Genomic DNA, 22940 nt, shown 5'->3' with positions numbered 1-22940 from the left:
TAGCTTTTGTAATCCTAATGCTAATGTGTTTTCCATTTACATTCCTTTTTCTAGTATCTATTTTCAAGTATTTAGTAATAAAGGTAACTTTTTTCCCACTTCAATAGCTTTGACTTGCTTACATTAGTTTCCTTATTCTTAGCAGTGTAAAAACCAGGAGACTATTAAATAACTTTTAAAAAAATTTTGGGAGAGTACTTATCGATACTTTCGTGTTGTGAGAAAGATAACTTGTAACATGCGTTACCTATATTTTTTAACAATTTTAGATAAAACATTTCTTATTTATGGATTATTATTTATTTCATCTTTCAGGTTTTTAAACTGGTCTCAAATAACAATTTAAAGTTTTATAGTCTTTTTGTAAAAAGGAAATGACATGTTGTATTTCCTCATCTTGACAGAAAAAACATGGACCTATTTGCCAGAAAACTGCCACTAAAAAACGGAAGACTTTTGATTCAAGCAGACAAAGAGCTGAAGGAACTGATATTCCAACAGTAAAGCCTCTTAAACCTAGGGTAATTATATGACCTTGTGAACAGTATGAACCTTGCTGCTACGTGTAATGAAAAAATTATAATAATCTGTTATACTAAGATTGAAGAATAAGTAGAATTCTGTGTCATGTTCTCAGTTTAGAAGTGATCAGAAACTTGTTTATTTTGAATTTCAACAAAAGGGAGACCAAAGTACTGTCCAACTATTACAGGGAGGTTTTTGTAGCATTGGAGAGCCAATTGCTTAGCTATAGGCTGGAAATAACTGGGAAGTCCTCGTACATTCATTGTGAGTCATTAATTACTTCAGCTATAATTAGGTTTATGTCTCAATATGTCACACTATTACCAGTAGTGTGATCCCTGTAGTATACAAAAGGAAAGCTGTTAGTTACAAACATCTTAGCATAATAAATATTATTTGACTGATTGATTTGTCAGCATTTATCATCTTATTATGCTTTCTGGGGAAAAGTTTTATCTGTTGCTCAATTGTTCACATATGGTCATTGTCAGCTTATTTTCTTCTTTGTAACTAAAAGCAATGACTCTCCTATGCTAATCTCTCCTTAATACCACCTGTCATGATATGTTATTTGCTAAGAATAAATCACATAAATGCTTTGTCCAACATAGTTTTAAAGAGTTATTTCAGTGTAATAGTCAAAATTTGAGTACCTGATTTAAATAGGTTTTTGAAACAAACTACTTTCAGTGGTAATAACTTTTCCCAGTGGTACAGGAAAACATTTCCCTATGGGGCAATTAATCTTACTAATAAAATCCTTTGATAACAGAAAAGCCAGTTCATCTTTGTTTTTCAGTTTATGAATATTTAAGGGAAGGATGGAGAAGCTTGAATAAGGTACATAAATTATTATTTAAAGTTTTTCTTGGTAACCTGCCAGATGTATGATTGTATTAGCTTTAATTAGCTTAGATAAATTAATTAAATCTTGGTATAGCATAGTGGGTTTGAAAGCTGGCTCAAGATTCTGACCGCCTGGATTTAACCCTGGCTCTGCTACTTTGTTGTGTTGGGTGAGTTACTTAATCTATACTTCTGTTTGTCTGTAAAATGGAGGTATTAGTGGTAGTATCTATCTTGTGGAATTATTAGGGGAATTAAGTTTATCCATGGTGATCTCTCAGTAAATGTTATTTATCTTGTTTCTTTAAGGGAAGAGGTTTCTATGCTTAAAAAAATTAATCTTTAGGAAAAAGTAAAGTAAAAACCATTACTTTACATTAAGTAGTTTTGTTTTCTTGCTCCTTAAAGTGTGGTCCATAGAGCAGTTACATCAGCAGTATTTGGAAACTTGTTAGAAATGCAGAATCTCAGGTCCCACCCAGCATACTGAATTAGAACGTGCATTTTAACAAAATCTTTGGGTGAGTCATATGCATGTTGCTTGGAGAAGCAGTGTGTTAGAAGGTTTTGAACATCATGGTGTAGTTCTCAGTATCTTTACTTGTATCAGGGAACTCCTACAAAGTCACAAGCAGAGCGGAGCAAAGCAAATACAAGCTCCATTTTTGCAGAAAGGCAGGCATAATCCAGGGACTACAAAATATGTGTTAGAGCTGCCCAGAACAACTGAGATCCAGGAGAAGCTACCCATAGAGGAAGGGCAGGAAGTTGCTGGGGAGCCCATGGCCCAGAATCTGGGAACCTGCCACCTTAAAGGTGAAGGGTCTACTCACCCTTAAAGGTGACTCCTTAAAGATGAGGAGTCTTATCTGGAAGTATATATCTCTTGTTTATCGCAGCCAAGGCAGTAACTGGGGTGAGCTGCAGGAACTTGGAATGAGCCGAAACTGGAATGAGCCTGGCTGAAATTGGACAAAAGCCAGGAGGGAGGAAGTGGGGAGAAGAGGCACAGAGAGTTGAAGAGGCCTGAGCAGAGGCTCTCAGAAAGCACTAATGGAAAAGAAAATACCCTTTCTGAAGGTGAGGGGCCCACTTTAAAAGGGCTGTGTCCTATTTTGCAAGTGGTTAGTGTAAGAACTGAGGGAAGTATGGATGGCAGCAGCAGGCCTCCTGGACACCTACTGTTTTAGAGAAGCAGAAGAGGAATGTCTGTGTAATCACACACAGAAGCCTTATTTGTATCTGTATCTGGTACATCAGGGAAGAGAACTGTTTGGTGTAGCCTAGAAAGCTACCCTGGGCCGCTCCTTTCTCCCAGAACCTCTTGTAAATAGCTGTACCTGGAAAACCTAACTCATTCAATGATGGGTAATAAAAAGCATTAGCTAAGCATTAATATAATAATATATATAATAATACTTTGAGAAGAAAAGGTAGACGAGAGCAGCAAAAATTAGTAATACTCACTATGGAGCAGATGAATGTTGTGATCAGGAATCTCACTATAAAGTAAGAAACTCTAAAGAGTCAGTCATCTCAAACATCTAAATCTGCTTTCATTTAGTTAAGATTTTTGCATCTATATTCATGAGAAAAGTGGCCTGTGATTTTTCTTTTCATCAGTTTTGTTGCTCTCATAGGACTAGTTGGAAGGTTGTTCTCTTGTTTTCTATTTTTGAAAGAGTTTTTAAAAGATTGGTGCTGTTTCTTCCTTAAATGTCTGCAAGTACTCAACAGTAAAGGCATCTGGGCCAGGAGTTTTCTTTGTGGGTCTTTTAGTAATAGGTTCATTTTAAAAAATAAAAAAAAGTAAATATAAGACTAATATAATTTTTCTGTTTCTGGTATCTGTTTTGTGGTGTTTGTCAAGGATATTATCCATTTTATCTTAAATGTCACATGTATTACCATAAAGTTATTTTATAATATCTTCTTTTCTTTCTCATGTTTGTAAGAAGTGTTTTCCATTCCTTGGTAATTTTTGTTTTCTCTTTTTCTAGATTAGTCTTGCCTTATTAGTGTTTTTGAAGAACAATCTTTTGATTTTGTTGGCTCAACATAATATTCTTGGTTTAAAAAACAAAGACATAATAGGAATAATCAGATATTTCAACATTATGACAAAATAAATTTCTTTGTAGCACACAAGCCAGCATTATGTTTAATGGAAAGATACTTAGAGGTAGTTCCATTAAAGTCAGGAACAAGATTAAGCTCCAACCAATACAGTAAGTGCTAGTCAATAGAGTTAAATAATAACAAGAAATTAGATGCATAGGAATTGGAAAAGAGGGGGTAAAACTATCATTATTAGGTGATGATATACCTGGAAAACCGAAGAGGATCAACTGAAAAATTACTACAAACAATAAGAGAAATCAGTGAAGTAATGAGATGTAATGTTAATATACAGAAATTATCAGGTTTCATATTTCAACAAACAACTCCTTGAAATATAAAAATGATTAAAAGACCCTTATAAAAGAACAACACAAAATATAAAATATTTAGGAGTAAACCTTATAATAATGAAGGTGCAAGACTTCCACAAAGACTACTTTAAAAAACCACTGAAAGACACAAACGAACACTTCTTCAAATGGAAATATATCTCATTCTTGGATAGGTAGACTTAGCAAAATAGAGTACTTAAGTTCCTTAAGTTGTTTATGAATGTAACATTTAATTTTTCCAGTTAAAATGTAGTTTAAAAAAATAGACAAGCTGAATCTAAAGTTCATATGGAAAAATACACATATAAGAATAACCAGAAAAGATTGAAAGAAAAGCAGAATAAAGTAGGGTTACCTTAGTGGATATTAAAATATTATTATAAAATCTCAATATTTAAAACACGGGTACTGACACACATATAGTCAGAACAGTACAACAGAGAATTCAGAAATAGACCCAAATGCCAAAGAGAATATGATAAAGGTGTTCTCTCAATTCACTGGGGAGAAAAGTTAATAAAGGATGGTGAGATAACCACATAGCCATGTTAAAAAAACAGAAAATAGAGTCCATATGTCATAAATCAGGATAAATTCCAAATGAATAAATGATTTAAGAATGGTTCTAGGTAGCAACATGAAAAAATTTTATTTTACCTTGGTGTGAGGTTGGGCCTTGCTAACTGACTGCAAATCTGGAGACTATAAAAGAAAAAGTAAGTTAAACTACATTTAAAAATAATTCTGCATATCGGAAGACCCTTAAACAAGGTTAAAAGAGATGTATTGTGGGGGAGGGGTGGGGCTAGTCTCCTATAAAGAATTACTAGAAATTGTTAAAAAAAAAAAAAGGCCAATAACCCAATAGATACGTTGACCAGGCTTATAAACAGTTCACAGAAAAGACAATACAAATGATTCTTTATGATATGAAAAGATGTTCACTCTCGCTCATTATAGGAAAAAAGGCAGTTAAAATCACAGGGAGAACTATTTTTCACCTCTCTAATCAGTTAAAAAAAAAAGTTTAGTATCATACTATGTTGGAGAAACTATGGGAAAATAAGGAAATACACTCTTAGTGGTGGCTTAAGTGTTTGTAACACCTACAGGAGGCAATTTAGCTGTGTCTGTCACAATTACAATTGTATTTTAAAAATTGCATATAATTTAGTTGCCTAAAGTTTCTTTTTAAAATTATAAATTTGAGAGGGAGATCATTTAAGGACTCCTGATGAGGGAACATTTAAAATAATATGGCATTTTCTTGAGTTTTATTTTAATTTATTAAAAATTGTTTTGAAACTGTTTTTTGTTTGTCTTTTTAATTTGTTGGCAGCCTGAACCACCAAAGAAGCCATCTAATTGGAGAAGAAAGCATGAAGAGTTCATAGCCACCATAAGAGCAGCTAAAGGCCTTGGTCAGGCCCTTAAAGAGGGTGGCAAACTTCCTCCCCCTCCTCCACCTTCTTATGATCCTGGTATATGTCATATTGTTCACAGAAATTGTTCATGTGGGAAGAAAATATCGATAGTATTGATAGATTTCTTATAAATTTTAAGATATTATTAAAGTTAACTTATAATAATTGAACCTAATGAAGCATGATCTTTAAAAGTTTTCCTATAAAATAATGGTGACAATCCAGGCATTTAGGCTTATAAAGACACATCAGTGTTGAACATAGAAATACATTATCTTTTTATCTCAATACTTTATAAAGCATTTAATATCATTTAAAAATTATTGTAGTAACTATTAAATGTTAATATTCCAGGAAATATTTTAATCATGGATAATGTCGATTGTAATATAGTCATTCAGTAAGATTCAGATAATTATGTTGCCTGGTTCTTTGGTATCTTCTAATCTGGGAAGGGAAAAAAAATCATAATTTTGCTTCTAAAAATGTATTGTTCTAGTGGGGTAACCACCATATAGATGGATATACCTAGATTATGCCCTAAATTCATGTATTTTTATATTTTCTTCATTGGGTGGGTAAAAGTTTTTTGTTTATTGTTCCCAAAAGCAAGGCAAGATGCTGGCAACCAAATATGAGATAATTGAGATAATGAAAGATTTAAAATAGCACCGTTGACATTTTGACAGTGGTTAATGGAGTAGCCTCAAGAGGTAGTTATTTTAATATAACAAGTTAGCTGCATTAAAATTGTGTTAGTATTCTAAGTTGGGATTAATTTCTTAGTAAAGAGAAAGTTAGGTATGATCCTTTATAACATTTTATTGTAGAGGAGAGGTTGATAAACAATTTCTATAAAGGACCAATAGTTAATATCTTAGGTTTTGCAGTCCATAAGGTCTCTGTTTCAACTCCTCAACTCTGCCACTGTTGCAAGAAATCAGCCACAGAAAATATGTAAATGAATGAATGTGGCTGTGTTCCAGAAACATGCCGCAGGCAGGCTGGATTTGGCCCATGGGCCCTTGTTTGCCAACTCCTGTTTGAGTCTTAGTAATTAACTTTAATGCTATGAGTATTTCTGGAATGTTCCGTTTGGGTTTGCGTCTCTTCTATTTCTACCTTAATTTTCCCCATGAAGTTGAATTCTCTCTTTGTTTCAGAGGTATTTGTATATTGCATCTTATTCAACACAGCTATATTTCTCATGTTTACATAAGTCAGAGTGGGGGCGGGGGTCAGTTCTTCAGGATAATTTGGACTTCAGAAATTTTTTGATCGCTTAGTCCTGACAGAACAACTTCTTTGTTATTAGAGATTTTAGACCTATTTCACTAGTTAGCAGGACAAATTTCTGAGATTCAGATGAGTGTTAAATTCTAAAGGGCAAACTCCATCTCAAAAAGTAAACCTGTTGAAATAAATTGAAGATTTTTTTTGACACTGCTAAGTTGTTATATTTATTTCTTCTCTGTATCTCATAGAGTTGAAATCTTTCACAGTGCTATAAAATTTGGTTCTTTCTGGGATAACTTTAAGATTTATTTTGTAAGAAGTTTTGTTTGTACTATATATTGCATTTGGGGAGAATATATAATCTGCAACATTTGCTGTTTCTTAAATTTGAATTAATTATGTTAAGGAGATATATTTTTATTACTTATTCCATCTGTTGGGATCTCTAAGAGAAAATAAAACTGTATAAAGTCTATTAAATTATTTCTTGACAGCTTTCCTCTAATTGAAATGAAAGATTTTAACAGATGAGCCCAAATTTTAAAATTTTATGTAAATTTTTATTTAATGTAATGTGTTATTAACTACTTAACCTAGTCTACCTTATGAAAATATATATTTGTGATGAAAACATATGGTAATATAGAAGCAAAAAATAATTAACATTTTTCCTTTACTTATTCATTTTTATGTAGGGACGATTTATCTTTTTTTTCCCCTCAAATTCTAAGCTGGGAGAAAATTGTAGTTTATCATATACTAGCATGCTTTTTTCTTAAATGTCTTTACTAAGTTTAGATAAGTCAGATTGGGTGGTTATAAGAAAATGAGAGTTTTTGCTTAGCAATTGTTATTTATGTTATATGTCTTGAGTTACTGTTCATAAAACTTATAACTCTTTATGTCCCATTTCAAGTATTATGTTGCTTTTTTCTGTTTTAGATTATATTCAGTGTCCATATTGCCAGAGGAGATTTAATGAAAATGCAGCTGATAGACATATAAATTTCTGTAAAGAACAGGCAGCACGTATTAGTAATAAAGGCAAATTTCCTACTGATACCAAAGGAAAATCGACTTCTCGGACACAGGTAATCATTGTAGTCATTTCTACAAATAAATGAGAAAATGACTTTAAGTTCACCGTTTTGTGTTTATTCTTTACTGAACATTTAACTACAGTTTCCTCACCTGCTAAAATTTATGTATTACTGTTCAGGGATTTAGTAAAAAATTTGAATGGCTAGTTGAGAAGAAAATTTGAAGTGGACTTGAGTTAGTAAAGACTTAAAAATATACAGATTTAAAGAGGTATTAGGAAAAAAGGGAGAAAATTAGTTTAAAATAGATGCAGCAGATTCAGAGGAAACTAGAGGGGTTAGATGAGTGAGAAAATGGCAATAAAAATCCACATTTGAAAATCATGTAAGTTGTGAATGTTTCCATGTTATATATGAGTAACACATTTGAGGAAATGAAAACATGGGGTCACATCCAGACTTCTACTTTTGAACTTTTAGGCAAATGACATTAATGTATGTAAGCCTTCATTTCTTCATCTGTGAACTGGTAATCTACATAACTATAGTGAGAAGCAAATGAAATGATGTGTGTGAAAGCACTTAGAGAACCATAAACCATATAAGGATTTTGTTATATTAAATTTATTTTTACACTACTGTTGTTTTTCTTTGAGCATATTGTTACATAAAAACTTTGATAATATCATACTTTTAAGCAAATTTTATTTTTCACAAAGCTTTCATTTGTAAACTTTTTTTTTAGTACTGTAAACTTAGCAAACAGTAAATAATCAAATCTGTTTTTTTGTTACTTATGAATAAAATATTGGATTAAAAGACCACATTGCAATTGAGACCTCCTTGAGAGAATCCTCCTATTGAATTTTTGTTAATATTATTGGAAATGGAGCATATCATTATTACTATCATCATTGTGGGGAAAGAATAGCGAAGAAAACTCATTTAGAAGAATTTCCAAAACAGATGGCAAACAATGTATATCTTTTGAACAGTTAAGAACATCAATAGGATTTTGTTTTGTTTTAAGAATAAAATAGTAGAGCAAAGGAAATACAATAGAATGTGTGTATTCCAGCAACTTGGTGCCAAATGATTCGTAAATGTAAAATCCAAGTAGTTTTTAAGTTCCCACCTTAAATTTTATCAGTTCTGATACCATGCCTAGTCATATATATTTATTTCAGTCTGACCCCATATTTTCTCATCTGTATTCATTCAAGAAGTTTTTGAGTACTCTCTTTGAACCAGACACTGTACCCGGTACTGGATCTACATTAGTAAACTAAGTAGAGTACTTTTCCTAAACATGCTTAAATGCTTCCTTGTCATATTTAGCAACTGTAATCTGGCCTGATTACAGCCCACTTTTTGACCCTGCTCTAATCAAAATAATGATACAAACACAGTGAAGGTCAGGTTTCTATAGGTAAAAACAAGAAGTTCTACCGTTCAGTTAAGCTCTCATAATTCTTCTTCACTAGGAATTTTATCAAATTCAGGCATGGTTGTATTAGAGTAGACCTATGAAGACATAGCAAACCAAAAATATCATCTAATGTATGCTAAATTACATGTCTCGTTATTTTTAAAACAAATTATTTTGAAATAACTCATGCATAATTTAGATACTGCAGTACTCTTTCATCAGATTAGGCTAGGCTGAGTTACCTTATGAGTTTAAAGCAATACGATAAGTATTTTATGATTTAGGAATTTTCCTAATCATATTCTGATAGGAAATCATATTCTGATTTCCAAATCAGTATTCTGATTGATTCTTACCCTACTTATTCTAAAGTAATGAAGTTTTAAGTCTGGAAAGATGATGTGCAATTTTTAATAAATTTTTTTCTGATTATTAAAGGGATTCCTATTCTTTATGGAAAATTTGAGAAATATATATATTTTAAAAGTTATCAACATAGTTAACATTTTAAATATTTATCTCTAAGCTCTTATTTTTTACAACACTTTTATTCTAATTTTTTCTTACAATTTTCCCGTTATTTTTTTTGTAAATTATACACATAGAAAAAAAAGCACAAAACATAAATACATGCATAACCACAAGAAAGTTGAGAAATAGAATATTGTTAGTCTTACAAAAGCCTCCACTAGTGTTTCACTCCCAGAATGTAATGTTCTCTCACTCCTAGCCCCCAACACCCATGAAGTAGTCACTATTTTGACTTTACATATAATCAATTTTTGCCTTTTTATATAGTCCCCAGACCACAATAATTTTTTATTTAGTATAGCTTTATGAAATTTTTTTTTAATTGAAGTATAGTGGGTTTTATAATATTACATTAGTTTCAGGTATATAGCATAGTGATTCAATATTTTTACAGATTATACTTCATTTAAATTTATTACATAATAATGGCTATATTTCCCTGTGCTGTACAATATATCCTGTTGCTTATTTATTTTATACATAGTAGTTTGTATCTCTTAATCCCTTATGTCTATTTTGCCCCTCCTGCCTTCTCTCACTCCACTGGTAACCACTAGTTTGTTCTCTATATGTGTGAGTCTGCTTTTTTGTTATACTCACTAGTTTGTTTTTTTTAGATTCCACATATAAGTGATATCATACAGTATTTGTCTTTCTCTGACTTCACTTACTGTGATATTCTCTAGGTCCATTTATGTTGCTGCAAGTGGCAATATTTAATTCCTTTTTATGGATGAGTAATATTTCATTGTGTGTGTGTGTATATATATATATGTATATATATATATATATATATATATATATATACCACATCTTCTTTATCCATTCATCTGTCGGTGGACATTTAGGTTGCTTCCATGTCTTGGCTATTGTAAATAGTGCTTCAGTGAACATTGGGGTGCATGTATCTTTTTGAATTAGTTTTCGTCTTTTTCCAGATATATGCCCAGGAGTGGGATTGCAGGATCACATGGTAACTCTATTTTTAGTTTTTTAAGGAACCTCCATACTGTTCTCCATAGTGGCTCTACCAATTTACATTCCCACCAGCAGTGTAGGAGGTTTCCTTTTTCTCCACACTCTCTCCAGCATTTATTATTTGTAGACTTTTTGATGATAGCCATTCTGACCAGAGTGAGGTGATACCTCATTGTAGTTTTGATTTGCATTTCTCTGATAATTAGCAGTGTTGAGCATTTTTTCATGTGTCTGTTGGTCATCTCTGTCTTCTTTGGAAAAATGTCTGTTTAGGTCTTCTGCCCATTTTTTAGTTGGGTTGTTTGTTTTCTTCATGTTGAGTTGTATGAGCTGTTTATAAATTTTGGATGTTAATCCCTTATCAGTCACATCATTTGCAAATGATTTTCTCCCACTCAGTAGGTTGTCTTTTTGTTTTGTCAGTGGTTTCCCTCGGCTGTGCAAAAGCTCTTAGGTTTAATTAGGTCCCATTCACTTATTTTTTCATTTATTTCCTTTGCCTTAGTAGGCAGATCTAAAAAAAATATTGCTATGACTTATGTCAGAGAGTGTTCTGCCTGTTTTCTCTTCTAGGAATTTTATGGTTTCTGGTCTTACATTTAGGTCCTTAATCCATTCTGAGTTTATCTTTGTATATGGTTTGAGGAAATGTTATAATCTCATTCTTTTATATGTAGCCATCCAATTTTCTCAGCACCACTTAATTAAACAGACTGTCTTTTCTCCCTTGTATATTCTTGCTTCCGTGTTGTAGATTAATTGACCATAGGTGCATGGGTTTATTTCTGGGCTTTCTATTCTGTTCCATTGATCTAGGTGTCTTATTTTTGTGCCAGTACCATGGTATTTTGATTACTGTAGCTTTATATTATAGTCTGAAGGCAGGGAGCATTATACCTCTGGCTTTGTTCTTAGCTTTAAATCTTGATATCTGGTAGAACTTTTTCTTCTACCTTCTGTTTTTTAAGGTTGTTTTAGCTAATTTTGGTCCTTTGCATTTTCACATAAATTTGAAATTATCTTTTTAAGGTCATTGCACACATGTGCACATACATACACACCTTTATTAAATTTTTGATTAGGATTGCATTGAATCAGGTGGGATTGAGTTTATATCTTCACTGTCTTAGGTTTTCCCAGACTCAATATTATCAATCTTTTTCATTTTAGCTGTTGTAGTGCGTGTATGGTGGTGTATTGTTGTGATTTTAATTTACATTTCTTTGAAAACCAATTAGTTGTAGTATCATTTTGTGTTCTTATTGGTCATTTGTGTCTTTTGTGAAGTATCTGGAAGGTTTTTTTGTCCTTTTTTTAGGTTCTCTTATGAATGAAAGCATGTGTTAAATATTCTCAGTCTTTTCTCAAATGTATATTAACAATATTTTCTTCCCTTCTGTGTCTTGGCTTTTTTTTTTAAGGATGGCTTTTGAAAAGCAAAAGCTTAAAAATTTGATAAAGTCTAATTTATAAATTATTTCTTTTATGATTTTTTTTTCTTCTTGGTTCTAAGGAATCTTTACCCTTTGCAAGCTTGCAAAAATTTTTCTCCTTTGTCTTCTAGAAATTTTATAGTTTTAGCTCTTACATTTAGATCTGTGGATTATTTCAAGCTAATATTTGTATGATGTGAAGTAAAGGGCAATTGTTAATTTTTTTCTATATGGATAATCTGTTGTTTCGGCACCATTTGTTGAAAAGACTTCTTTACCCAATGAATTGGCCTAAGCACCTTGTTTGATCATCAGTTGAATGTATATTTTTAGGTCTATTTCAGGACATGCTGTTCTGTTCCATTGATCTGTATGTCCTTTTATCAATACCACACTATTGCCATACTAAATATTATACCATATAAGTCTTAAAATCATGTAGTCTAAATTCTTGAACTTGTTTTTTCTTTTTAAAATTACTTTGGTTATTCTAGGTTGTTTACATTTTATATAAATTTTAGAATTGTTCTGCTAATTTCTACAAAAAAAGTCTACTAGTGCTTGATTGAAATTACATTAAATATATAAGTCATTTGGGGAAAATTGACATCTTAATATTGAATTGTCCAGTCCATGAATTTGTTATATTTCTTGCTTATTTAGGTGTTCTTTTTTTTTAATTGAATATAATTGATGTAGAACATTATATTAGTTTCAGGTGTACAACCTAATGACTCAATATTTGTTTATATTACAAAGTGATCACCACAATAAGCCTAGTTAACATCCATCACCATACACGATTATTGAATTTTTTTTCTTATGATGAAAAAAAAAATTTATTTCAAGAGTGTTTTCCTTATCTTGTTTGATCTTGACGTTGTTTCTAATCTTGCACCCTACTATTTTGCTAAATTCACTTATTAATTATAATAGCTTATTGTAGATATCATAGGGTTTTTCTATGTACACAATCATGTCATCTGTAAATAAGGACAGTTTTACTACCTCCTCTTCAATCTGTATCCCTTTTTTGCCCTGTAATAATTTATTGCACTAGCTAGAATTTTCAGTCCAATGTTGAGTAAAAGTTGTGAGAGTGGGAGAGTTGCCTTCTTCTGTTTTTAGGTGAAAACCATTCAGTTTTTCACCATTGAGTACGATGTTGCTGTGGATTTTTGTTGATTCCCTTTGTCAGGCTGAGAAAGTTCTTTTCTAATTGCTGAGAGTTATTTTTTAAACCAAGAATGCATTTTGCATTCTGTCGAGTGCTCTTTATCTATTGAAATAAGATAGTTTTTGTCTTACCCTGTTAATGTGATGAATTGCACTTATTTATTTTCAGATATTAAACCAACTTTGCATTCCATGAATAAATTCTATTTTGTTAAGAATTATTGCCCTTTTTATAAATTATTGGATTTGATATGCTAAAATTTAGAATCATTGCCTCTATGCTTGTGAGAAATATTGGTGTGTAGTTCTCTTCTTTTGATGTCTTTAGCTGGTCTTGGTATCAGGGTAATGCTAGCATCATACGGATTTGCAGTTATTTCCTCCTCCATTTCCTGAAAGAGTTTTTATAAATTCTTTTTTTGTAGACTTTTACAGTATTGGTATTATTCCTATTGTGTATGTTTGCTAAAACTCACCAGTGAAGCCATCTAGGTATGGGTTTTTCTTTTTTTTCCAGAGCTTTTCATATACCTCATTTTCTTGGGTAGATATAAAGCTGTTCAGATTTTCATTTCTTCTTGGTGTCAGTTTGGGCAATTTGTATCTCTTAAGTAATTTGTGTAATTGGATTTATTGACCGAAGGTGTTAACTTCTTAATGTAGAAATTTGTAGTGATATCCTCTTTTTCATTCCTAATAGAGGTATTTTGTATTCTCTTTTTTTCCCTCTGATTAGTTTTTTTCCCTTGATTATTCTGTTTAGAGATTTATCAGTTTCATTACATCTTTTCAAAGAAACAGCTTTTGGTTTTATTGCTCTAGCATTGCTTTAGCTACATCTCAAAAATCTTAATAATGTGTTTTTTTTTTTTTATTCAGTTCAAAACATTTTTAAATTTGTGACTTCTTTTACTCAAAGTCTAGTCAAATATGAGTCATTTAATTCCAGATACAGTCATCCCTTGGTATCCTTGGAGGATTGGTTCCAGGAACCCCACCCCACACTCCCTGCCCCACCAAGGATAAGTCCCTTCTATAAAATTGCATAGTGTTTGTATATAACCTATATCCTTCCCACATATTTTAATCAGATCATCTCTAGATTACTTATAATATCTAATACAATGTAAATGCTATGTAAATAGTTGTAAATACAGTATAAATGATATGTAAATAGTTGTATGCATGTGGCAAATTCAAGTTTTGCTTTTTGGAACTTTTTGGAATTTTTTTTGACCTGTGGTTGGTTGAATCCATGGATTCGGAACCTGTAAACGTGGAACCAGTGGATATAGAACCCATGGATACAGAGGGCCAACTGTGTTTGGAGCTGTTGTAGATGTTTTGTTGTTGTTGTTTTAATTCTGTTGTGGTCTGAGAATGTACTTGGTAAGACTTTTATCTTATTGGGATTTGTTTAATTTCGTAGCATGTGGTCTCTTTTAATGAATGTTCTGTGGCATATGAAAAGCAGAGTGTATTCTGCAGTTGTTGGGTATAAAGTTTTATAAATGTCAGTCAGGTAAGGTGGCTGGTAGCTTCATTCAGATCTTCCATGTTCTTTTGCCTTTTTATTCCATCAGTTACTAAGAGAAATGTGTTAAAATCTTTATGATTGTGAGCTTTTCTATCTCTCATTAATTTTGCCAGTTTTTGCTTAAGTATTTTGAATTTCTCTTATTATTAAATGTGTTTTACATTTATAAATGTAGTATCTTCTATATTTATTGATTCTTTTATCATATGGAGTGTCCCTTTTTGTCTTTAGCAGCATTCCTTGTGTTGAAATTTGTTTCATCGATAACATCGCTGTTTCAGCTTAATTATCCTAATTTTCTTTCTATTCTTTAACTTAAATTTGTGGATTTGCATCTCCTGTAGACAGCCTGTAATTTTCTTTAATCCATCTGACAACCTCAACCTGTTTGTTGAAGTGTTTTGGCATTTACACTTAATGTAATCATTGATATGTTGTGTTTAGGTCTGCTATGTTGCTATTTTCTTTATTGTCTTTTTTTATTTTTGTTTTTATTCCTCTGTTACTTCTTCCTTGCCTCTCTTGTTTTAGTAAAAGACATTTTATTTTCTCTATTGGCTTTCTAGCCATAAGTCTCTGTATTTTGTAAAATCGTTACTCTAGGAATAACAAAATGCATCTTTAACTTAACCCTGTCTATTGATATGTTTATATGCCTCTCACCAATCTTAGTGCTGTTGTTGTATATATGTAAAACTCTGTAGACATTATAAAGCCATCAATACTCTTGATGTGTATTGTTATAAGTGTTATACTTACTGCTTTAAAATCTGTCTTTTAAAGAAATTAGGAGAAAATAATATGTGAACATATATTTATACATATATAGGCACACACTATATATATATTTATGCATACATGTATATACTCTGCGTTTTATATTTACTCATACATTATCATTTCCAGACCTTTCTTTTTATAAATCTGTGTTGCCAATTTTGCCATTTTCCTTCAGCCCGAATAAGTTTCTTTAGCCTTCTAATAGTACAGATCTGCTGGCAATGAATTCTGTGTTTTTGGTTATCTGAAAAAATGCCTATATTTTACCTTCATTTCTCTGTTGAGATTCCCTATATGTTCATTCACTGTTACCGTATTTCCCTTTAATTCTTGTGTATATGTTCCTTTACTTTTTGAACATATTTATAATAACTGTTTTGAAATTCTTAATTACAAAGTCTTACACACCTGTGCCCACATGAAGTCAGTTTCTGTTGATTTTTTTGCTGAATATGGGTCATGCTTTCCTGTTTTCATTTTCCTTTCCTTGTCTCCCCTTTCCCCTTCCCTTCCGCTTCCCTTCTCTTTCTCGTTTCCTGAAATTAAACCCAGAGATACACAGTTTCCAGAAGGACTGGTTTTGGATGATTTCCAATCTCTTAAAATCCTTTTTTTAAATCCTCTTTTTAAAATCATTATCTATAGGAGGATTATACAGCTGCTTCATTTCTCCACCATTGAATTTGTAATCTGTTATTGTATTTTTAATTTCTTCAAGTTGACTGTTTTTCTAACTTTCTATGTTACTTTTTATAGTTTCCAATTCCCTGTTGATATTTTCAGAGTCGTCTTTTATATCTTTGAATGTAGTAAGCATAATTGTTTTATGTTATGTGTCTGATAATTGTTATGTCATGTGACCTTTATGGATATGTTTTTGCTTTCTTTTTTCATTTGTGGTTCCTTATATCATTATGTTTGTAATTATTATTGACCATTTTCTGCTGTTGCGCTTAAAATGTTATTCACGAGGATTGATCTTATGAAGTGCCTTTTTCAGAGAAAATTTGTACTTGTTTCTTCCAGGTATCTACCAGTCTGGAGACACATTAAATTAAATTACTGGCTTTAGTTTGCTGTACCATCTAGTAATGCATAATCATAAAACAAATCCATGTGATGGCCAGACCCTGTTACAATCTCACATGGTGTTGGCCTGGCAGTTCTTTTTCCTCTCATCTGACATTCAGTGCTTTTAAAATGATTTTTTATACTTTCCTGAGCATTTTAAATTTTTAGTTGAAGGGTTGGTACAAATAGTACCTTTTACCATTTTATCAGAAATGAACATCCTCCACGTTCTTTAAGCTTTTTCCAATTTCAATAAAAAGTCTTCGTAAATATGAATATTTTACTAACAAAATTTATTAGATTTGTGATCTGTATAAAAACACATGAAATAATCACCTAACAAATACTTATATGATGAATGAAATATGTATCGAGTATAACTATAAAATCAGAGTTTGTTCTTTTGATCATTAAAGTAAATTTATACAAAATTGTTGCTAGCTAGAGTCATCCTGAAAGCCTACCAGTAGAATTTCAGCTTGATGTTGTAGAATAGATAAAATACAGGTCAGTAAGGAAGGAGTCATATTATCTAGGTCAGGGGAACAGCAAGTTACTGAGAGACAGGTGAATATGTTTTAAACAAGAGGCATTCCGAGTAGTATGAGGATTCAGTAAGGAATCTAACGTGACTAGTTTGGGTTGAAAGTAATAGGAAATATTATAGGAGATAGATTAAGTTGGGCTAGGTTCTGGTCATCTCAGAAGATCTGACCAAAAAATTGAGTAAAATAGTAGGAGGTCTCTACAGAGGGGAAAAGCAAAGCACCTTTTGAAAGGAATATTCTGCCTTTTTCTGTTTGTAAGCCATTAAGTTAATAATAGTAATTCCTAATATGTGAATAAAAATTTCTAGTACTGGTATATAATGCTGCCAGGGCCCTTCCTGCCTAAAATTTGACCTCTCAATGTGTAATATGCTATACCAGTATCTTTTATTAATACTAATCATTTTGCTCTGTTTTTGGTAATTAGCACAATATGAGTGGGTCACCAATCCTGTTTCTTAATCCAATTTTATTGACCCTATTTTTAGTAGACATGCCTCTGATATTTTGACAAGTCTTTGTTAGGTCTTTTTTTCCATATTGTTAGTTTTAAAATCTTGCCTAATGTCTTCATTAGCATTGGTATTTTAGTAGGAGAGACTGACACTAACCAGAAATACCCCTTAGGTTTTCAAAGAAACAGTATATTTATATGGCTTATCTCCAAAGTCTCCTAGTCATTTGTTCATTTGACAGACAGTTATCGGAGGTTTTCTAGTTGCCAAGTGCTTAATAAATTGCAGTTTCTGGCATTATACTGCCAAATGTCCGTGTTATTTGTGTGTGTGTGTGTGTGTGTGAGAGAGAGAGAGAGAGACCATTTTACCAAGATTTGTTTTTGTAAAAGGTCAAATACTGAATTTTGAAGAGAGATAATATTTGACTTCAAAATTTGTGCTTAGCAGTTTTCATTAGTAGCACATCTTAAATTTTATACTGATTATAGGTTATAAATATGATTTGATTTTTGAAAATTAGGTTTAAAACCAATTTTTCTCATTAAGTCCAAAGCAATCTAAATAATGCATTGGGCTCAAGTACACATACATGCAAGCACAGTAATCACCTTATAGTTGGAGTATAGGGCTAGAACTAAGGTGGCGTGAGTCTTAATTCCTATTTTGTTGTTAAGTTGGGTTGTAACCCTGGGCAAATTCACTTCTTTCTGTGGGAGTGGGTGTTCAATAAGATTCTTTTAAATTCAGTAACAGAGCAAAATTTGGCTCAAGTAAGAGACAGTAAAATAAAATTAATGGTGATATCTCTAGAGAATAGAGAAAAAATGAGAATAAACGAGATAAGCTAAAATACCCTATCTTTCTCAGCCCACATTCCATTCATCTAACATGGTCTGATGAGGTTAATAAAGCCAGAATTAGCTCTTTCTCTCCACATTGGGGCAATAATCCATTAAGCAGCTATTGTAAAACTTGTTCAGACTGATAGGTACTCTTATGAATTTTTATCAGTAAGAAATATGACTGGATTATATATATGAAATATAAAACCATACCCAGGAACATGTAAAACTCTTGACCGTTAAAGCTACACCACTGAGTGAGCATCATTGGGCATTTTGAAGTTTTTCTGTTATTATGGTTGGCATTTAAAATCTTAACATTGAGGAAATATTTTTCCATTTCATCCATTTTATTTTCTTTGAACTGGGAAAAGTTGCTCTTAGTTTATTTTAGCAGTACAACATCTGAGCCAAACTTTTAGTACTCCAGTTTTGAGAAGAAACATATTTTGGGAAACCTCTCTGTGAGGTGATATATTTTAACCTACACTTTCTAAATTTGGATAATTCAGTAACTAATAAAAAGATTGCTCATTTAAGGTAATGTATGCTTTTGAAACACTGGTTTACAATCCATAATCAAAGAGTGATGTTGATCAAATATTTTATTTTCATTATTTTAGTATAAGCCTCCTGCACTTAAAAAGTCAAATTCTCCTGGAACCACCTCATCAGGATCTTCACGATTACCACAACCAAGTGGCACTAGCAAAACTGTTGTAGGTAATGAGATCCATAAAATAACTTGATTTTTTTTTTTTTAACAGTGTTGGTACAGAAGGAAATGAATATAATATTCTGGATTATTCAAAATAGATTTATAATTAGGACGAGATGTGGAGGATAAGTAATTATTTTGGGTTAGAAATAAAGTAACTTCCAGTAGCTTCTACTTTAGATATTTTATAGTCCTTTTTTTTTTTTTAGCTATATGTCTACCCTCATTGTTGTTGTGATATATCATCTCTTGAGAATACTCAACCAAGTTCTTTTCTTGATTCTTTGACCACAGTGTTTTTCCCCTCGTTTCTACCTATCCCTCTCTGAACTTGACAGTTATCCTTAATAGACAAATATTTAATGGTTTGAAGAAAATATTGATTACTGAAGTGTATCTTTATTTGTATATAAATTGTAAGAAAGAAATACAGAAATTATAAATGAAGGATGTATATGTTCTTCCCTGGAAATTTTATTTAATTTTTTTTTCTTATTTGATAACTCATTTTGTTCTTTTGCCACAAAGATTTATTGCCACTAAAGCATTGTTTTCCTTGTCAGATGCTCTGTTTTATGTGATTTTTGTTTTTCAGACTGTCATTAAAACTAATACCCTTTTTTATTATAAGGTGTTCCTTCAGGTAAAGTGTCTTCAGTTAGCAGCTCTTTGGGAAACAAACTTCAGACCTTGTCTCCCTCCCATAAAGGGATAGCAGTCCCTCATGTAGGGTAAGTCTACATTGAATTTAATTTATTAGTGATACATACATAAACATATACACACACGATACTAAGGTTTTATTTTGTTTAGGTAATTGGCTTTTTCATTAATCTTAATTTCTAAGTTTGTCTTTTAACATATTGCTCGTCAGGAGCTCACACACTGCTATTGAGAATCTAAATTAGTATAACCAGTTAGGAAGAAAATCTGGTGGCATTTATCAAGAGTCTTAAAAACATTCATATCTTCGATTGAATAATTTTACTTCTGGGAATCTAGTCTAAGGAAATCACTTCAAATATGGTAGATTTTTATAATCATTATTTTTTAAGCATGTATCAGGCACTGTGCTAGACATTTTACATTATTTTTATTAAAACTACCCACTGCCATAGGATGAGAGGATCAGAGAAGCAGAGTAATTCACTCAAAGCTACACAGCTGTTAAGAGTTGGAAGCAGGATACAAATTGGAGTCTCTTTGGCAGTAAACATTAGTCTCTTTTCATGTTTTTTTTTTAAATTCTAACTTTACTTCTTTAGTTTTATCTTATCAATCTTTACTTTTTTTTTTTAATTAATTTATTTATATATTTTTATTTTTGGCTGTGTTGGATCTTCGTTTCTGTGCAAGGGCTTTCTCCAGTTGCGGCGAGAGGGGGTCACTCTTCATCGCGGTGTGCGGGCCTCTCACTGTTGCGGCCTCTTCCGTTGCGGAGCACAGGCTCCAGACGCGCAGGCTCAGTAGGTGTGGCTCACGGGCCTAGCCGCTCCGCAGCATGTGGGATCTTCCCGGACCGGGGCACGAACCCGTGTCCCCTGCATTGGCAGGCGGATTCCTAACCACTGCGCCATCAGGGAAGCCCTCTTTTCATGTTTTTATTATAAAGTAAAAAAAAATAAAATCACCTAAATGTCTAGCTTTGTTTGAATAGCAAATTGTGAAAATCTACAAAAGGATATTATACAATCATAAAATATATATAAATTTAAAAAGATGATCCTGCTATTATAGGAGAAGTATGTAGGATACAAACTCCATGTATACTTTGATAGAAGCTATAAAAATTTAATAATTTTAAAATACGTTTTATCTTTCTATGGTTTTATATACATGGCTTTTAATAAAGTAGCATAATTAAGCTTTCAACAATTATTTTAATCTGGGAAAATTTGTTGATAACACTAGAGTTTTTAATAGAAGTCTTTCTATTCCAGTAGAAACTCACTTTCCATTTTGATTAACTAGAAAATTAAGGAATTGCCATATGATTATTAGAATGCGGCCTTATTCTTTATCTTTACAGATACTGATAAAGTTGATTTAGGAAACATAGCATACATTATTTTCAGATCTAGGTTCTCACTTTGTTTTTTATGTAGGAAATATATATGATGGTATCTATCAATAGAGACTAACTGCCTTTTGTTTCCTAATTTGGACTACATAGAAAGTGTAAGACCTAAAAAAAGTTTGATGTAATTATTGTAGAAAAAGAACAAGATCTGATTAGTTAAATGTCTTTCCTCTTTGTTGTGCTTCCAGAAAGAAGAGACAGGCTATCCTTAAGAGACAGGTTATCAGTAGAACAGGTGGTTGAAAAGTAAAAAGTTCTCATCTTCCAGTGCTAAAAAAAACTGATCGATTTATTTTGTTTGTTTGTTTTGCTTCTCTGCTGAGTTGACCCACTGGATATTTAACTAAAGTATAGACATAGCAATATGTTTTAACTTTACAAACAGTAGTTTCATTTAGTTGATTAGGAATTAAAGGCTGGTATTTTTTTAGTACCTTTCCTATCATACTGGTAATTTTAAGAGTTGACACTATTAAGTTGTACTGACACTGTGTTTTTATTTATTTATTTATTTTTTATTTTTATTTTTAAAATTTTTTAACATCTTTATTGGAGTATAATTGCTTTACAGTGGTGTGTTAGTTTCTGCTTTATAACAAAGTGAATCAGTTATACATATACATATGTTCCCATATCTCTTCCCTCTTGTGTCTCCCTCCCTCCCACCCTCCCTATCCCACCCCCGCTATCCCACCCCTCTAGGGGGTCACAAAGCACCGAGCTGATCTCCCTGTGCTATGTGGCTGCTTCCCACTAGCTATCTATTTTACATTTGGTAGTGTATATATGTCTATGCCACTCTCTTACCCTGTCACATCTTACCCCTCCCCCTCTCCATATCCTCAAGTCCATTCTCTAGTAGGTCTGTGTCTTTATTCCCGTCTTGCCACTAGGTTCTTCATGACCTTTTATTTATTTTTTTTTCCTTAGATTCCATATATATGTGTTAGCGTACTGTATTTGTTTTTCTCTTTCTGACTTACTTCACTCTGTATGACAGGCTCTAACTCCATCCACCTCACTACAAATAACTCCATTTCGTTTCTTTTTATGGCTGAGTAATGTTCCATTGTATATATGTGCCACATCTTCTTTATCCATTCATCCGATGACACTGTGTTTTTAAAAGAGGACATGTGAAGCTGGCTGTTAAAATGAAAAGGGTTACTGACTTTGGATTAGAAAGCTAGGCTTCTAGATCGTACTTTGCCCCTAAATACCTATATGACTTTGTGCATATCTCTTTTCTCCATCTCGCTCTGACAACTTTCTGTGACTCTGCTTACACCTTGACAACTGATCTATGAAAATCTGACCAACATTTATTGATCTTTAGGAGAAAATGTTTTTACTAACAAGCAAAGGCTTTAGGCACAAGAATTTTATGTTATGCACTGCTACAACGCTATAAAGGTTTAAAATTTTTGGTGGTCCCATATTATATTAAACTGTCAAACATAACTGTTTAAATCCCAATTTTATATATGATCCTTATGTGTTAAAGGCGTTGTTTCCAACTACTGGAAGGAGAGTGGTGATGTGTGCTTCTGACCAATATATTACTGTATTAACTGGAACATTACTGTATTACTATATTGAATAGAATCCTTCACGACTATTTAGTGGCACAGCTGGTTATTTTTTTTAGATTATTGAGGTAATGATTTGTCTCTTTCCCTTACTAGATTATAAACTCTGTGATAGCAAAGCCCTGTGTCTGCTTTGCTTACAGATAAAACTACAAAATGCGAATAGTATAATGCTTGGCATATAGGCACACGAATTTTTGGTGAATATATGAAAAAAATAGTGAATCAATAAATTCCTCATTTGTC

The 22940-nt window shown here is 32.2% G+C and overlaps 1 protein-coding gene across 3 annotated transcripts in view; it reads left to right on the top strand.

Annotated features, from left to right (window-relative positions):
• ZC2HC1A (zinc finger C2HC-type containing 1A) overlaps nucleotides 1-22940 on the top strand; it is a 59226-nt gene that overhangs the window by 16728 nt on the left and 19558 nt on the right. For all 3 annotated transcript variants that reach the window (XM_036830479.1, XM_036830481.1, XM_036830480.1), the window contains 5 exons: nucleotides 405-521; nucleotides 5164-5305; nucleotides 7427-7575; nucleotides 18931-19030; nucleotides 19657-19756. In XM_036830479.1, the coding sequence (XP_036686374.1) occupies nucleotides 405-521; nucleotides 5164-5305; nucleotides 7427-7575; nucleotides 18931-19030; nucleotides 19657-19756 (608 nt within the window). The remainder of the gene's footprint in view (nucleotides 1-404; nucleotides 522-5163; nucleotides 5306-7426; nucleotides 7576-18930; nucleotides 19031-19656; nucleotides 19757-22940) is intronic.

This window comes from Balaenoptera musculus, chromosome 17 (genome assembly GCF_009873245.2).
Source record: "Balaenoptera musculus isolate JJ_BM4_2016_0621 chromosome 17, mBalMus1.pri.v3, whole genome shotgun sequence".
Taxonomy (NCBI): Eukaryota; Metazoa; Chordata; class Mammalia; order Artiodactyla; family Balaenopteridae; genus Balaenoptera; species Balaenoptera musculus.
This window is presented reverse-complemented; position numbering and strand designations above follow the sequence as displayed.